The 16,384-nt window shown below is 44.4% G+C and overlaps 1 protein-coding gene across 1 annotated transcript in view; it reads left to right on the forward strand.

Moving 5' to 3' along the window:
• The window catches only part of MAST2 (microtubule associated serine/threonine kinase 2), a 69,327-nt gene extending 60,526 nt beyond the window's left edge, over positions 1–8,801 (forward strand). Inside the window, exons 21-30 of the mRNA XM_069981178.1 lie at positions 67–189; positions 948–1,060; positions 1,375–1,526; positions 2,037–2,335; positions 2,449–2,661; positions 3,269–3,495; positions 3,616–3,738; positions 4,094–4,233; positions 4,847–5,034; positions 5,303–8,801. Coding sequence (XP_069837279.1) covers positions 67–189; positions 948–1,060; positions 1,375–1,526; positions 2,037–2,335; positions 2,449–2,661; positions 3,269–3,495; positions 3,616–3,738; positions 4,094–4,233; positions 4,847–5,034; positions 5,303–7,122 — 3,398 coding nt within the window. The 3' untranslated portion in view covers positions 7,123–8,801. The remainder of the gene's footprint in view (positions 1–66; positions 190–947; positions 1,061–1,374; positions 1,527–2,036; positions 2,336–2,448; positions 2,662–3,268; positions 3,496–3,615; positions 3,739–4,093; positions 4,234–4,846; positions 5,035–5,302) is intronic.
• The last annotated feature ends 7,583 nt before the right edge of the window (positions 8,802–16,384 follow it).

Below are 16,384 nucleotides of genomic sequence, written 5' to 3' on the forward strand. Positions count from 1 at the left end.
CACTCTGCTATCTTATATTATAGTAACTGCATGTGTAGCTGCTTTCTGATTGCTCCTCTTTTACAGGCGGAGCTTTTGAGGTCAAGCAGCACCGCTTCTTCAAGGATCTGGACTGGAACGGGCTGCTCCGACAGAAGGCAGAGTTCATTCCTCAGTTGGAATCAGAGGACGACACCAGCTACTTTGACAGTAAGAGATGACTCTAATATTTCATCAGATTGTTGCAGATCATTTGTGATTTATCTTAAGTATTGAAAGAAATGTACGTTTTGGTTCTGTGAAGTCATGTGGTGCATCACCCCGATCCCTTACAGCCAGTCAGGATTTTGTGAAATGGATCTTGTGATGAATCTAGATTCTGAGGAGTCAGACGTTAGCTGATTTTTGTGAAAAAAGCATAGGAAAGGCCCCAGTTATTTTTACAATGGAATGTTTATACTGCATATAGTTACACATTACTGCGCCCCCCTGCTGGACACTTCATGTAAATACATCCAGTTTGTGCCATCACCACCTTTTTTTTTTCTTTTTCTTTTTTTAATAGAGAAATTGAAGCCTGTCTGTACTACTAAATTGAGGGAAATAGCACTATATGTGCATTTCACATAATTAATGTACATTAGAAATTTGTCTAACTTTGCTTATGTAATAACATATTAAAAATACATTTTGGCCGGAGTTCTCCTTCAAAGCTGCTGACTGGCTGGGAAAGATCATGTGATACACTGTGTGACTGCCAAAAAACAGGAAGTGCCACCTCTTCTTTAACCCCACGCTAGTAGATGTAGTGAATTCACTGACCTAACATATAGAGGTCTCTGTTTCTTGTCTACGACACCTGAATAATAGATTAATGGCTGACGTGAGTTCTCTGCTCCTGTATGTGCTGCCAAGTTGCTGATCACATGATTACCTTAATGCAATTTGGTTGGTGTTGTTTCTCACAGCTCGCTCTGAGCGTTATCAGCATGTGGACTCTGAGGAGGAGGAGGATGATACAAATGATGAAGATCGTGTGGAGATTAGACAGTTCTCCTCCTGCTCCCCAAGATACAGCAAGGTATATGAACGCTTGTGTCTGATAGTCGCTACGTTATTCCAAGTGTCTGTCAATTGCTTAAAGCCGTGACAGCATGTAGTTTTCAATAGTTGTTCTAGTTTTCACTAGTTTTAGAGCCATAGGTTGAAGAGCACTTGTAAGCCTGAGAGCACGCTTCTGAGTTTTCATATGGCCATAAGACATGTACCCTATCCGAAAATCCATCTTTATGTAGCTGCAGGATATTAATATAATATTATTAATATATATTATTATTAATATAGTAAAGTTAAGAATCAGACAGCGATGGTGACATCTGCCCCTGCTTCCCGCAGGTCTACAGCAGCATGGAGCGTCTGTCTATCCATGAAGAGAAGACTCCGCCACCCGCGAAGCGCAGTCTCAGCGAAGAAAAGGATGATAAACTGGATTGTCTGGGAGGTCTGAAGAACCGAGACCGGAGCTGGGTCCTCGGATCTCCCGAAATGTAAGCATCTGGGCAAAAAGGTTACGCCGTTTTTCAGTGGTTAAGATTTGGGCTATATGGTAACTGAGCACAACACTGGTTAGATGGCCAATGGTCCCCATGACATCCTGAATCACGCTCTATCACAGATAATGTTGGGGTCACATTGCAGTTGTCTGATCTAATTCATCTGAATCCAAGCGTGTAGGATTTGATTTAAGTTGCCAAAGTTGGATGCAGCCCTAGGAAGTCCGGCTGTTTCTATGTTTTCCCGGACTCCCTATCGATGCATCGGACTTAAGCCGCTAATCAAATGCTGCACACTCAGGCTCAATGTTTGCTCAACTCTGTCCAATTGTGATTCATTTAGTGCAATATACATATACGTTACATTAGAGGATGCTCATCCTCCTCATGACGTTATATTCACATTATATTATCTTTCCCAGCTTTACCAGCTTGTTGATGAATGCAGTATACAGTTTTCCGTAATTCTAACCTTCACTATGATTTTTGTATTTGTGTATTAAGACTCCGAAAACGCCTCTCTGCATCGGAGTCCTCACATACAGAAAGTGATTCCAGCCCTCCCCTCACGGTACGCCGACGCTGCTCTGGTCTGGTGGACATGCCACGTTTTGCCATCTCTACAGATGAGGAACCACGGTCGCTGAAGAAACTACTGCATCAAGACATTTCATCCACGCCGTTTTCCCGAGAGGGATCCATGTTGCAGCAACCAGTGGAAAGGGAGCTGAAACTAGATGAAGAGTTAGCACCAAGTACACCATCACCAACAATCAGCAACAGCAGCTCCACTACATTGACTGGTAATAGTCAGCGTCCATATCTTCTACTTACACCACAGGCCCCATATTGGGTGTATTTCTGCCATCACCCTTGTTCACACCTCTGTTACAGTTCTGTACCTTTTCATCCACAGCTGGCAGCACAGCCGACTCCTCTGATCAGAGCACCCACATCTCCTCGGATACCCCTGACCTCACCACTCCAAAAGCCATCAGTGACTTAGCTGTAAGGAGAGCCCGGCACCGGCTACTTTCAGGGGACTCCATTGAAAAACGCACTTCTCGTCCAGTCAATAAAGTCATCAAATCCGCATCCGCCACTGCCCTGTCGCTAATGATCCCTTCTGGTACGGAAATGTCTTCTGTGTGCTCTGTCTTCTTGATATCTGTTAAAGGGAACCATTCGGCACAATTGTGCTGTTTAAGCTCCCAGCAGCATTACATAGATGTTTTAACAGGTTTCCTTACCATCTCTGGAGTTCCTTCCTCCCTAGCTTTTAATCTGGGGCAGGCAGGCAGGGAGCAGTGAACTAGGCATTGGGGAAGAGTCCAGCCCCTAACTAGTAATGATTTTCTGCCTGTCAGTGACCCTTGCGGGGTTGGTTGACAGACAAAGAGGCTTCTAACAGGCCTCTTTGCCTGTCAATAACCTGTGCAGAGCGTGCTGACAAGTAGAGAGCCATGACTAGTTTACAGGCTGGACTTCTTCCCAATGTCTAGTTCACAGCTCCCTGCCCTGTGCTCCAGATTAGAAGCTGTTTTGCCGGTATGTGAATTAGGGGAGGGAAGGAACCCCAGAGATGGTAGGGAAAACTGTTAAAACATCTATGAAGTACTGCAGGGAGCTTAATCAGCACAATTGTGCTGATTGTTTCCCTTTTATCCCATGCACGGTAGCCAGGTTGTGGGAACACAAATTGAGCATTCACCACTGTTTTTGTTGGCTTTCCATAGATCACCATTCGTGTTCTCCTCTGGTCAGCCCCATGTCTCCACATTCCCTGTCCTCCAACCCATCATCACGAGACTCCTCTCCGAGCAGAGATTTCTCCCCTGCTGTCTCCCACCTGAAGCCTCCAATACTCATTCATCGGGCAGGAAAGAAGTATGGATTCACCCTGAGAGCCATTCGGGTCTACATGGGTGAGAGTGATGTGTACACTGTCCACCACATGGTCTGGGTGAGTAGATCTCCTACCCTATATGGACCTCTAACTGGGTATGACAGGGATTAGGATTGTATTTCCCTTGGTGTGGGGGTGCAGGAACTCTACACTCACAGCCTTGTATTTACTGCACAGCACGTGGAAGAGGATGGTCCGGCTCACGAGTCTGGTCTGCGAGAAGGTGACCTGATCACTCATGTGAATGGAGAGCCTGTCCACGGACTGGTCCATACTGAGGTGGTGGAGCTGATCCTGAAGGTATTTAGTTTAACATAGTGAATTTCCCCCTCCTTCAGTCTATGTACCCCAGTTTTTTGATAGTTTTCTTTCTCATTAAAGGTTTAGTTCTTTGTAGATTATAACCTTGTGCCCTTACTGAAATATAAATTGCCTGTCTATGTTTATACAGCAGCCAATCAGAACAAGCAGAGCTGCAGGGTAAATCATGGGGGAAGGGACAAAGCAATTAACCTCAGTGTCTGGTGAGACAGGAGGTGGATTTTACATTCCATCAGGCCAATGGCCTCTGCTGTCAGTGATGATGACTTATGGCAGCTGTCTTGTGTCTATGCTTTTGATTGACAAGTTTTTCTTTCGGCTTGTTTGGTTACAGAGTGGGAATAAGGTTTCCATATCCACTACCCCTTTTGAAAACACTTCAATCAAAGTTGGACCAGCACGGAAAGCCAGTCACAAGGCAAAGATGATGGTGCGGCGCAACAAGAAGAACAAGACCAAAGATGGGCAGGAGAGGCAAGTACTCATGAAAATGTATTCTCGTGCACCTCCACCTGACAGCGTTTACATCACAATGCTGTATGCAGTGTTGTATTATCATTGTATTGGCAGATTTGTGTGTCATAGGTCAAGGCCATATTAGAGCCAACTTGTAAGCGAACACCAATCTGCTAGATCTGTGCCTGCTTACAGAACCTATTACACCGCTTAATAATTGTGCAGCCCTTTCCTTTTAATCAGCCATTGGCTGTGCATCTCTTATTACACAGAGAGATGTGCAGCAAATGGCAGATTATCACTTGACATTTTGAAAGTCCGCTACCAGCCAACAAGCAAGAGTTTTCTTGCTTCTCTGCTGATTGCTCGCTCTATTACACAGTGAGATATCTGCCTGTTTTGTAATAGGACCTTAAGGGTACCTTTACACAGACAGATTTATCTGACAGATTTTTGAAGGCAAAGCCAAGAATGGATTTGAAAAAAGGAGAAATGTCTGTCTTTCCCTTATGACCTGTTTTCTGTTCATAGTCTGTGCCTGGCTTTGGCTTCAAAAATGTTGAATAAATCTCTGTGTAAAGCCACCTTAAGAGGAGTGCCCTGCAGCTGATGGCTTAATTTTGTTTCTTAGTAAGAAGAAATGTTCCCTGTTCCGGAAGATCACAAAACAAGCCACGCTTCTACACACCAGCCGCAGCCTGTCCTCCCTCAACCGCTCGCTGTCATCTGGAGAGAGCGTCCCGGGGTCTCCCACCCATGTTCTGTCTCCTCGCTCTCCAACCCAAAGCTATAGGTCCACCCCAGACTCTGCACACTCAGGTGAGCTCCTCTCATGTGCCACGACAAGAAATAACTCTGAAACTTCTGCTTTTATGTGGGTCTCTGGTATATATAATTCTCTGACACTGGTTAAGGATCATTAAGCTGAGTTGAGGAAGAAGACATGACTAAAAGTCCTCATTCTGCAGGGGGGTCCCAGCTTATCGACTCTTATAAACGAAACTATAGGCCTTAGTTTTCACAGTTCAACTGTATTGTTTGGTGCCCCAGTATAATACGTTATCTTTTTTTTTTTTTTTTTCTCCAGTTGGGGGCAATTCATCCCAGAGCAGTTCTCCAAGCTCCAGTGTGCCCAATTCCCCTGCCAGCTCTGGCCACATTCGGCCCAGCTCTCTGCATGGACTGGCACCAAAGCTTCAACGGCAATACCGGTCTCCAAGAAGAAAATCTGCAGGGAATATACCACTATCCCCTCTGGCGCATACACCTTCACCCACATCCCAGTCTACCTCCCCTCAGCGATCACCCTCACCATTACCTGGGCACAGCCTTGGTAACTGTAATATTCTTCAGTCCTTTCCGGTTAAGCTGCATTCATCTCCACCGCTAGTCCGACAAATCTCGCGACCAAAGAGCGCAGAACCTCCCCGGTCTCCTCTGCTGAAAAGGGTCCAGTCTGCAGAAAAGTTGTCCGGCTCTTTGTCGTCGGAGAAGAAGCTGCCTTCCTCTCGTAAGCACAGTCTGGACATCTCCCACTCAGACTTTAAGAAAGAGCTAATACAGAGAGACTTAAGTTTGCAGTGTTTACCGGAGTCCATGAGTGAGAGCGGAGGGAAGGGAGGACTTGCAGAAAAGGGAACTTTACAGAAACCTTCACGTAAACTGGGTGCTATCCGACAAGACAGGGTGGAGAGGCGAGAGTCTCTGCAGAAACAGGAGGCGATAAGAGAAGTGGATTCCTCTGAAGATGAAACAGACGATGGGTCAGAGGACAGTCAGGATGGAAGGAGACTGGATAGGTCAAAGCTCAGGAATGACCAGGATTCTGGGTCAGGGTTTAGTGATGAGAAAGATTCTTTACAGACTCGTCCTAAGAGCAGAAGTGATGATGATTACTCTTTCCTGCCCCTCATCTCCAGGAGTCGAAGTGAACCCAAGGCACCAAGTGCACCCGTCCCTGACACCACCTCCAGTCACTTATCATCTTGTAAGTCTAGAACACTCCCTAAAACTTGCCTGGAACCTTGTGCCCTACCCCAAACACTAAAGCACAAACCCAACATAACTGATGAAGAGGTGCCCACTAAACCACTCCAACCACTGAGCCAAGATGGCAGCCTGGAAAGCTGCAGTGTGAAGTCTGCTGATGCCCAGCCTGTTGCATCTAGTCTAAAGCAGCATGGGCCCAGCAGCCAAACATCCAGTAAAGAAAGTTTAGAGGTGGCAAAATCTTCCCAGTGCTCCCCAACACAGCCAGCACTTTGTAATGTAGCTGCTCCTGAAGCTGCGCACTGCTCCATGCCTAAAGATCTTTGCCCGGCCGATGTGCAATATAACTCTGAAGTCAGTGACCGCACACAATGCACTTTATTGAACAAAGAGATCTCTGGTGCTAGCGACATGACAGCTAAAGCTGCATCCAGAGGGCTTACTGACGAGTCTGCCGACTCCTCTCTCCTCCCCACAGTCGCCAAAAGTGTCCTCGGACCAGTAAAGCTCCACATACCTACAGCAAAGGAAGGTGCAGACAGTACAAGGCAAAAGAGGCCTGATATTTCCCGATCTGAGTCCATGCAGGAGAATATGCGGTCAGTCTGTGCAGAGGGAGTGTTTAGGACATGCTCATCCCTGAATGAGTGCACCGTGTCTGCAGTGTCCCAGCCCAGAGACTGCCCACCCCCTACCAAGAACTATGAGCAGTCCCCATGCTATGATTCCTTAGATCTTCGGAAAGTGCACCCATCGGAGGATTTTGCTCATTCGGCAGTCCGCTCTCAGTTGACCAGTGGCGGGCTGAGTCAGAAGCTGCTCAAAGAAGAAAGGGAGGCCCAGAGGAGCAGCGGACTGGCTACAGAAAGTCCCCCGAACTGTAGTCTATCACATACAGACTCTGTGAGGCGCACATAGCACGGGGCCTCCAAGCCGCTGCTCACTTGTTGTAGATTTCTGTACAGTTTTCCAGAGAGGACTTTGTTTTTCTGTATTTTCATGTCGGACTTTTTGTTTCCATTAATAATTGGCCACATTTCTGTTTACAGTGTTCTGACCTGGTGCTTGTAGTGATACAGGGTACAGGGCGGCAAGCCCCTGTCAGGAGCGTCATGTAGCAGATCATTTCAGAATTTCTTGCACTTTTTTTTCCCAAAGATGGCAAAACTCAGGGGGACATTAATCAAGACTGTTGTACTAGTACGCCAGTCTTAAATCGAGCCCTTCCCACATTTACACGGCTAAATGTACTAAGAGGCGCGCACCTCTTAGTAAAGCCAGCGGGATCTGCACCTGGTCTGGAGCACATGTACATTTCTGCATAGTTTGCGCCTGTTTCCAGGCGTAAATCTCCTCCCTGCCTTGTCGCGCCCCCTTCCCTCTGCCCTTCTATCAGGCACGATGCTTGCGGCAGGCATACGCCATGGAAAAGGTGGTAATCTGCGCTTTTGCGTGGCGTACTCCAGGGGTACATTTTTCATAAATGTGCCCCTCAGTCTTTACTCCCATGAGACATTCAGGGTCCGTTCCCCCTGAAGTTAAGCGTAGATTTAGCACCGTGTATTTACCTATTACTCCTCTGAGGACCGCAGCGGATTAGGATGTAACATTTTATAAACTTTCATAGATTTGATCTCATTTGGAAGAAAACACTCAATTGTTGTGGATTTTGAGGAGTTAGACGATCTGTACTCAGCGAAGGGCACAATCCTAGAACTATTGCAGGTCACCAGAGTTTGGTCCAGTTTTTAACTTTTTATTATATAAGGTACTATCCATGTTTACGACTTTTATAGTCTTTATCAGAGACGATTGCTGCTTAATGTGTGACGTCTTTATGTACGGCCGGTAGTGAGAGACCAAGGTGACTGTGAGAGCCGAAAAGACGACGTGTTGTGTGCTCATCGCGGTAGCGCTGAGATCTGACTGCCCCTGTGAGTTTACAGATTCTAGAAGCTTGCTGTTTATTGTTTGTCTATGAAAAGAATATATCAATGTGCATAGTACTTAATCTGTTTGCTGTGTTAGTGTTCGGGCCCTTATTCGGAGAATGGGACGCAGTGGCGTTTAGTGTCTCGCAGTTTAATGTTTACAGCGTTGGTTCGGGAAGAGTCTTCATGTGAGTGAGGCTGATTGTGACTCAAGGCACCGAAAACCACTCAGGCTATGATAAGGCAATAAATGTCCATAGTTTCATGGGCCCTCCGGGTCTGGTCTTTCTGCTGGTGTTTTACATTGACTATGTCGTCTTTCTGGTCGATTTGTTCTGTCCTTACATTTTCTTTACCTGGTATTAGCCAAATTCAGATCAGAGAATCAAGGCAGTAATTGGCCCTTCTGGTGACAGGGTGGAGACCATGTCCCTACACCTGCTTGTGTGGAGTGACACAAGACCACAGTGACCTCATCGCTCAGACCACGGTGGTAACCATCCCCTTCACCATAGACGCAGCACCTGAGTGTGGTCCTGAGACATTACATTGCAGAATAGGAACCCTTATACCTGGGGGGGAGGGGGGTCTGTGGAAGAATAGCTGTCATTTCTCTGGTGCTTGCTTTCATTTGCAGCAACCAATAAACTGATTTTTGCCTCTGTTGCTCTCTGTTGTCTGTCATTTCTTGCTTATATTTGAGGAATGGGCAAGCGGTTGACATGAATGGCATGCATTATTCATCTTAGGGCCCCCTTTTACAGCCCTATATTTTAGATAAGCTAGCGTTGATCAGCGCTCTCTTACTCGATATTTATGCAGCAAGGGCTGAACAGACATTGTTAGTGATGTCCGTGCAGCCCTTAACTTAAGTGTAAATTAATACACTGTATGTATATCCACGTATAGGTGTTCTCCTAGCTTCTGCCCACTGGAACTTTAGAGTGATTGGCTGAGCAGCCTATCACTTCAGAGACCGGTTCCAAAGTTTCAGCGGTGGCTGTGGACAGAAGGCAGAAGCAAGGAGGATACTAGGACTGCGGCAGGTATGTATACAGTTTATTTTTAGAATTTTTTTTTTTTTCCCCCCCACACATTCATCAGCTGTCAGCCACATTTTGCTATTACACGTAGCGATGCGCAGTCGTTGGCTGTTGATTTTTCAGCTGGTTGAAAGACGACAACCATTCTTCGGTTTCTTTAGCTAATCATTGTGTTTATTACATGAAGCGATAATCTAACAAATTAACCTGATTGGGCAGATCATTTCTGTGTAATATGGCCTTTAAGGTCCTGGCTTGTTGGACTAATATAACAAATCTTTTCACATAGATTCCAACAGATTTGAGACAGGTGGAGAGGGGAGGTGTTAGTAAAATAATAAACTAGTGATAAAGTGACTGCAGAGGTGTCCTGCCTTGGACTGGGAGCTGCAGGTGACTGTGAGCGGTGATTCCATTGTGCAGGCATGGGGACAGGTACGTATCACTACTATGGTGTTATGGTGTGCTTCTTAGGTCAGCCTTGCCTAATATTTCTAGTGAAGTGAAACCTTAAACGAAATCTGTCAACACCTAGGCCTTACCCAAGGTGCTGGCAGTCCCCTAGTGAGCATGATACTTTTTGTAATGATGGTACTTGTACTGTAATAAAGAGTCAAACAGGAGTTGTATTTGCTTTTTGCTAATGCTATTCCTGAGGATGCTGTGGACACAGCGAAACATGTTGAAGGGGCTATAGGCAGATTTTAAATAGCAACGGCACACTGCGCCACCATATTCAGTGACCTAGACCTGGTTTGGTTCTACTGCATATGGTTTATATGGTAGCAGTTAGACTGTTGTGTTTATAACACTTTCTTTCTACCAGTTGATAAACAGATTTTATTTGTATGTAAGATTAAAAGTTATACTTTAGTTGGGTTCCATTAAAGGGGGAGTTTGTCCCCAGGCATTTAACCTGAGGGATTGGGAGTATATTGTATTTGGGGGGGAAAATGTACAGACTCCATATTTAAAGAATTCCTTCAAAATTTTATAATTGAGTTTTGATATAATTTTATAAATGTTCCTCATTAATATAGTTTATGTTCTATCAATCTAAGGCCCTAATTTTAAACATCCAGAAAACACTTTCTCACATACATTTAGTTAGAAAGGATGAAGCATTTCCTCTATGTATCTGTAATAAAGCACCAGCCCTGGTGTGCTATGGCTGCAGCAGGCTGTGTGAGTGTGTGTGAGAGAGAGAGGCAGAAATTAAAGTGGTATTCCGGGCAACTGAAAAATCCAGGGGGCTTAGGTGGTGGTGAGATGATAATAAAGAAGTCCTATTTACCCATCCCCACGCCCCCCCCCCCCCCCCCCCGCAGTGCAGTCTCACGGCTTATGGTCACCCACTGGGCTACCGATTCCTGTGATGTCACAGCCCCACTGAGAAATGCCCACTTAGCCAATCAGTGAGGACAGATCAAAAACGGAAGGTATTTCCGTTCACATCCGTTTTTTTTCATCCGTTTATGCACTGAGCATGCGCAGAAGCAGCAAGAAACCAAAGAAGAAAAATAAACGGATAGAAAAACGGATGCTGACTGATGCAAACTGATGTACAAAAGTCTGTTTTTTTTTAAGCCAAAATACAAACGGACCATTAACCCTTAGACGACCCAGGGCGTATAGTTACGCCATGGAAGTCTGTCCCCAGACAACCTAGGGCGTAACTGTACGCCCTGGGTGTTTCTCCTGCTATGAAGCGTGCTCCGGAGCGGAGCGCGCTTCATAGCAGGTGGGGGCCGGCTGCAATCAGCAGCCGGGACCTCACCGGTAATGACACGCTGCAGCGATCGCGCTGCCGCGTGTCATTAACTCCTTAAACGCCGCGACCGCGGCGTTTAAGTGTAAGTGACAGGGGGAGTCCCCTGTCACTTACCGATCGGGACCCCCGCAGTGTGACTGCAGGGGTCCCGATCGGTAAAACGGGCCGCTGGAGGTCTCTCACCTGCCTCCGTGCGGTCCGATCGGCGCTCTGGTCACTGAGCCTGCACAGGCAGGCTCAATGAGCAGAGCGCCGATAACACTGATCAATGCTATGCCCATGCTACCCCCCTTTCCCATTATATAAATAAAACATATAAAAATAAATAAATAGATAAACATATAATATACCGTAGCGTGCGTAATTGTCTGATCTATTAAAATATAACAAGCGTCATTGCGAACGGTAAACGGCGTACACGAAGAGGGAAAAAAGTGCGCGGATTACCGATTTTATGTTACATTATATATATAAAAAAATTAATAAAAAGTGATCAAAACGTCCGATCTTCACAAATATGGTATTAATAAAAACTAGAGATCATGGCGGAAAAAATGACACCCCATACAGCCCCGTAGGTGAAAAAATAAAACCGTTATAAGCGTCACAATAGGCCCATTTTATTTATAATTAATTGCCAAAAAAAAGGATTTCATTAAAAAAAAATATATAACATTAGAGAATCTGTGTAACCTGCATATGGTTGTGTTCGTACTGACCTATAGAATAATAGTATCATGTCGCTTTTACCATATAGTGCATTACGTAGACACAGGAACCCCCCAAACGTTACCATATTGCATTCTTTTTTGCGATTTCACCAATTTATATCTTCATAAATAATATATTTGGAATTCCATCATACATGTTATGGTAAAATGAATGACGCCATTACAAAGTACAATTATTCCTGTAACAAATAAGCCCTTACATGGCCTGTAGATAAAAAACTGAAAGTGCTGGAGCTCTTAGAAGGGGAGGAGGGAAAAACGGAAACACTAAGATCAAAATTTGCGCGGTCCACTGGGTCATTTTGGGCCTGGTCCTCAAAGGGTTAAAAAAAATTAACATTTTGCAATCAGTTTGCATCAGTCTGCTCATCAGTTTATGCTCATCCGTTTAATATAGACTGATCCGTTAGAAACAAAGAAAAACGCTAGTGTGGCTGAGCCCTAAGATGAGTGACAAATTGCATTTGGTCTGAAATTAACTAAACATTCTCTTAGGGTCTATTTACACAGAAAGATTATCTGACAGATTATCTGCCAAAGATTTGAAGCCAGAAACAGACTATAAACAGAACAGGTCATAAAGGAAAGCCTAAGATTTCTCCCCTTTTCAAATCCATTCCTGGCTTTGGCTTCAAATCTTTGGCAGACAATCTGTCAGATAATTTTCTGTGTAAATGGACCCTTAATGGTGCGTTTACACAGAGATTTATCTTACCGATTTATTTAAGCCAAAACCAGGAAAGGATTTGAAAAAAGGAGAAATCTTAGTTTTTTTCTTTATGACCTGTTCTGTTTAAGGGTGGGTTCAGACTATGGAATTTGCATGGATAAATTCCAGCGCTAGAAAGCGCTCTTGGTCGCGCGCCTTTCCGCCGGCTCCATAGACGCCATTCTAAGAGCCGTCCGATTCCGCTGAATCCGTTTGTGCATAGAATGGTGTTTATGGCACGGGCGGAGAGGTGTGCGGCCGTGAGCATGTACAGGCTACAGAATCCGCCGGATTTTATCCATGCGAATTCCGTAGTCTGAACCCACCCTTATAGTCTGTTCCTGGCTAAATCTGTCAGATAAATCTCTCTGTAAAGGCACCATTAGTTTTGGCTTGTAGGTGAGCGGCCATTCTGTAGCTATTAAAGTTCTGTGGATCATCAGTATTATAGCTTCCACTCACAACAGTCACTAAGCCGGGCACTCTGCACCCTTTGAGGACTTTGTCCAGGAGCAGGGTCACTTGTCATAGTTCTCACAGGCAATTGCAGTGTACCTGTCGTCATTACTTTTTTTTTTTTTGTATCAAGGTCGAATCTCCTCAGGGAAACTTTTTAGTCTTGTGCTGGTTGATAGAAAGAGACTAAACACATGAAGTCTGACCTGCACAGAGAGTGATGGCTCATTGTGTCAATTGATCAAATGGTTGCTGTCTCTGTGAGTGCAGATGGCCTATGGGGAAAAAAGTTTCATGTATCCCATGATAACAAAAAAATTTATGTACTATATGCTTCTTTACATCACATTCCCTGTTGATTTAGATTTTGAAAGTTTTATAACAGGTACACTTTTTGATTTAATAGGCCAATTGTTTCCCATTTGAAATATTGTGTGTGTGTGTGTGTATATATATATATATATATATATATATATATATATATAAATATATATATTTATATTTCAGATCTTTTCTGGTGAAAGTAAAGCTCTTAAATATATTTAGTAAGTTATAATGTCAGATTTCTTAACCATATAGTACAGTCTCAATGATGACATAACAGGAGTGTGTAGACTTAATGCACAAGCCTAAAGGACAGAAATGGCTGCACATCGCACCCATGGTTGATGCGAAAGCCTATCAGCTACATTAAAAAACAACATCAGAAGTTAGTATATAATTTGATCAAACCATATTGCCTCATGTACCACATGCAGGTCTCTGATATATGAGTCCCCACGCTAAACGACTCTGTGCCGGTCAGCGAACACCAAGCAGGGAAGGGAGGACCACAGAATGGCCCTTCCACCCCACTGTCACAGGACCAAACCCCACCAGCGGAGAAAGCGGTCACCAAGCAACACAAGTGTGAATAAGGTCTTACTACTCGCCATCCACCGGCAGGTAGAAGGGGAAAAAGGAGGTACTTACCATATGTACATAGGTGCTTCCTGCTAATTTGGATCACATGGGTCTTACAAGGGAGGAGTGCTAGCCACAATGAAAGAAGGGACAGAATACATATAATATGCACAAGCCTAAAGGACAGAAATAACTGCACATTGCACCCATGGTTGATGCGAAAGCCTATCAGCTACATTAAAAACCAACATCAGAAGTTAGCATATAATTTGATCTAACCATATTGCCTCATGTACCACGGCAGGTCTCCATGTCAGTGTGTAGACTTTAGACTGCCAGCACACAGCCCCCTGGTATAGACTATATGTGGTTATAGCACCATACCATTTGCCGTGCTACAGAAAAAAAACCTAGATTTATAAATTCCGGTAAAAAGACGTGCGGCAAACATTGTACAGCAGATGTTTTCTTACCTAGGTCAACTTGTGTAGTGAAGTCCTCTTGTAGCCTCTAGTGGTTACTTTGTACATTGCACATTACTTAGAGTCCTTAACTGCCTTACTGGGTAATTGTGGGCTCAGGTCCTTTGTAGTTTGTCTCTGTTAGATCCTAAAGTAGCTTGGCTTGTGAGTATGCCAGTATTGGTGGAGAGCCCAGCCCAGTGGCTCTTCACTCCATAAGGTTACTTGTTCTGCCACTCGTAGCTTAGTGATATGATGTCACAAATAATTGGAGTCTTCAGCAGGGATTGATTTCAGCCAGCGCATGACAGCACCACTTGGATAATACCAGATAACTACCTTAGGGTATGTGCACACTACAGAATCCCAGAGGATCAACAACTGCGGATTCTGCAGCTCAATTGGACAACATTTTTGGTTTTCTTACCTTCCCTTTTCCCCTAAAACCTAGCAAAGAGGTTATCATAATTTCTCTATGCCTGATGGGCCTACAGGTAGGCCAGAATAGCTCTGCGAACATCCAGGGTATGAAACTTTTCTCTTCACCAGGAGTAGAAGGATTCTGACAGAATGATGGTTATATGGTGGCCAGAGACCTATGTAAGTCAAACACAAGCTTGGGACGAAATTAAAGATAGTTTGAAGGCAATCCTGTCATCCAGAATTCTTAGGGATCTGAATGGAAAGAGCTTGGATATTATTGGTTTTTCTATCCAGGAAGGTTTGAAAAGGGAATAAGAGACTCTTAAGGACCAGGTTAAGATTCCAGGAAGGAGTAAGATTGGAAATTCTAGGCTGAAGCTTAGGTGCTACAGAGAAGAAGCTTTTCACCCACCTGTGATTAGCCAGATCAGAATCAAAGTAAGAAGACTGGGCAGAAAACTGCACTGAAAACTGAGTGCTGGGACGAAGACTCATATCCAGACCAGACTGAAGAAAATGGTTCTGGAGGAGCAGACCCATACCAGGACAAGAACGTCTTCCAGACCGAGGTATATTTTATTTGTAACCTTCTGCTTTTCTGTAGAGTAAAAATGACCGCAGCTGAGAGGCCTCTAGCTGCTAGAATAGTCTTCTCAGAAGCCATGCAGATGTAGATGGTCTGGATGAAGAATCTTCCCCTGATGGAGATCCTGAGGGGACAGAAGCAGGAAAAGACTGTCTATGCAGAGGATATATAACGAGCGTTACCAGTAGAGATGAGCAAACCTGGAGCATGCTCGAGTTCATCTGAACCCGAACTTTCGGCATTTCATTAGCGGTGGCTGCTGAAGTTGGATAAAGCCCTAAGGCTATGTGGACATCATGGGCATAGTCATTGGCTGTATCCATGTTTTCCAGACAACCTTAGAGCTTTATCCAAGTTCAGCAGCCCCCGATAATCAAATGCCAATCGTTCAGGTTCGGATGAACTCGAACCCGAAACCGGTTCGCTCATCTCTAGTTACCAGCCCTTCTTTGGCCACAGAGAAGCAATGAGAATTAGTAAAGTTTCTTCCAACAGCATCTTCTGAAAAAGGGAAAAGAATATTAGTACCTTGTGGTTGGCACGAGAGACAACCAGGTTTATACTTGGTTTCTGGATGACAAAGTTGAAAGCCTGGTCGTTGAGTGACCACTCCCAGATTTTAAGTCCTTGTGACTGAGGAAGTCTGCTTAAGTATTGGAAGCGCTCTTCAAGTTAACTGCTGAAAGGTTTTTCAAATTACCTTCTGCCCATATGAACATTTCTTGAAGTGTCCTGCAACATATCCAGTCTGGGACTGCCTTGATGTAAAATACGAGACATGGCTGTCATATTATTGAATAGTACTAGCACATTGACTTTTTGACTCAGGGAACCCAGGGCATGTCTAGCTGATTTTAGTTTTTGTTTTTTTTCTCTTATCAATGAAGACCTCTTGAATCAAACTTTTTGAGGTAACTGGTCAGATATCAGATTTTATTGTATTAAAAACCCATCCTAGGTTTTGAAGAAACAAGTCTGCTTTGAGACACTAGTAGGGAATCTGATATTCTGCATGGAACCATGTTGACATCCTCTTTCCTGTGGTGGGTTACAACTTACGCCATCAGCTACCTGAAGATTCTGGGAGCAGAGGATAGACCAAAAGGGGAGATAAACTGAAAGTGACGCTGATTGTTTAGAGTTCACCTTGAAGTAATGGAATTTTG

The sequence above is a fragment of the Dendropsophus ebraccatus genome, chromosome 8 (assembly GCF_027789765.1).
Source record: "Dendropsophus ebraccatus isolate aDenEbr1 chromosome 8, aDenEbr1.pat, whole genome shotgun sequence".
Lineage (NCBI taxonomy): Eukaryota > Metazoa > Chordata > Amphibia > Anura > Hylidae > Dendropsophus > Dendropsophus ebraccatus.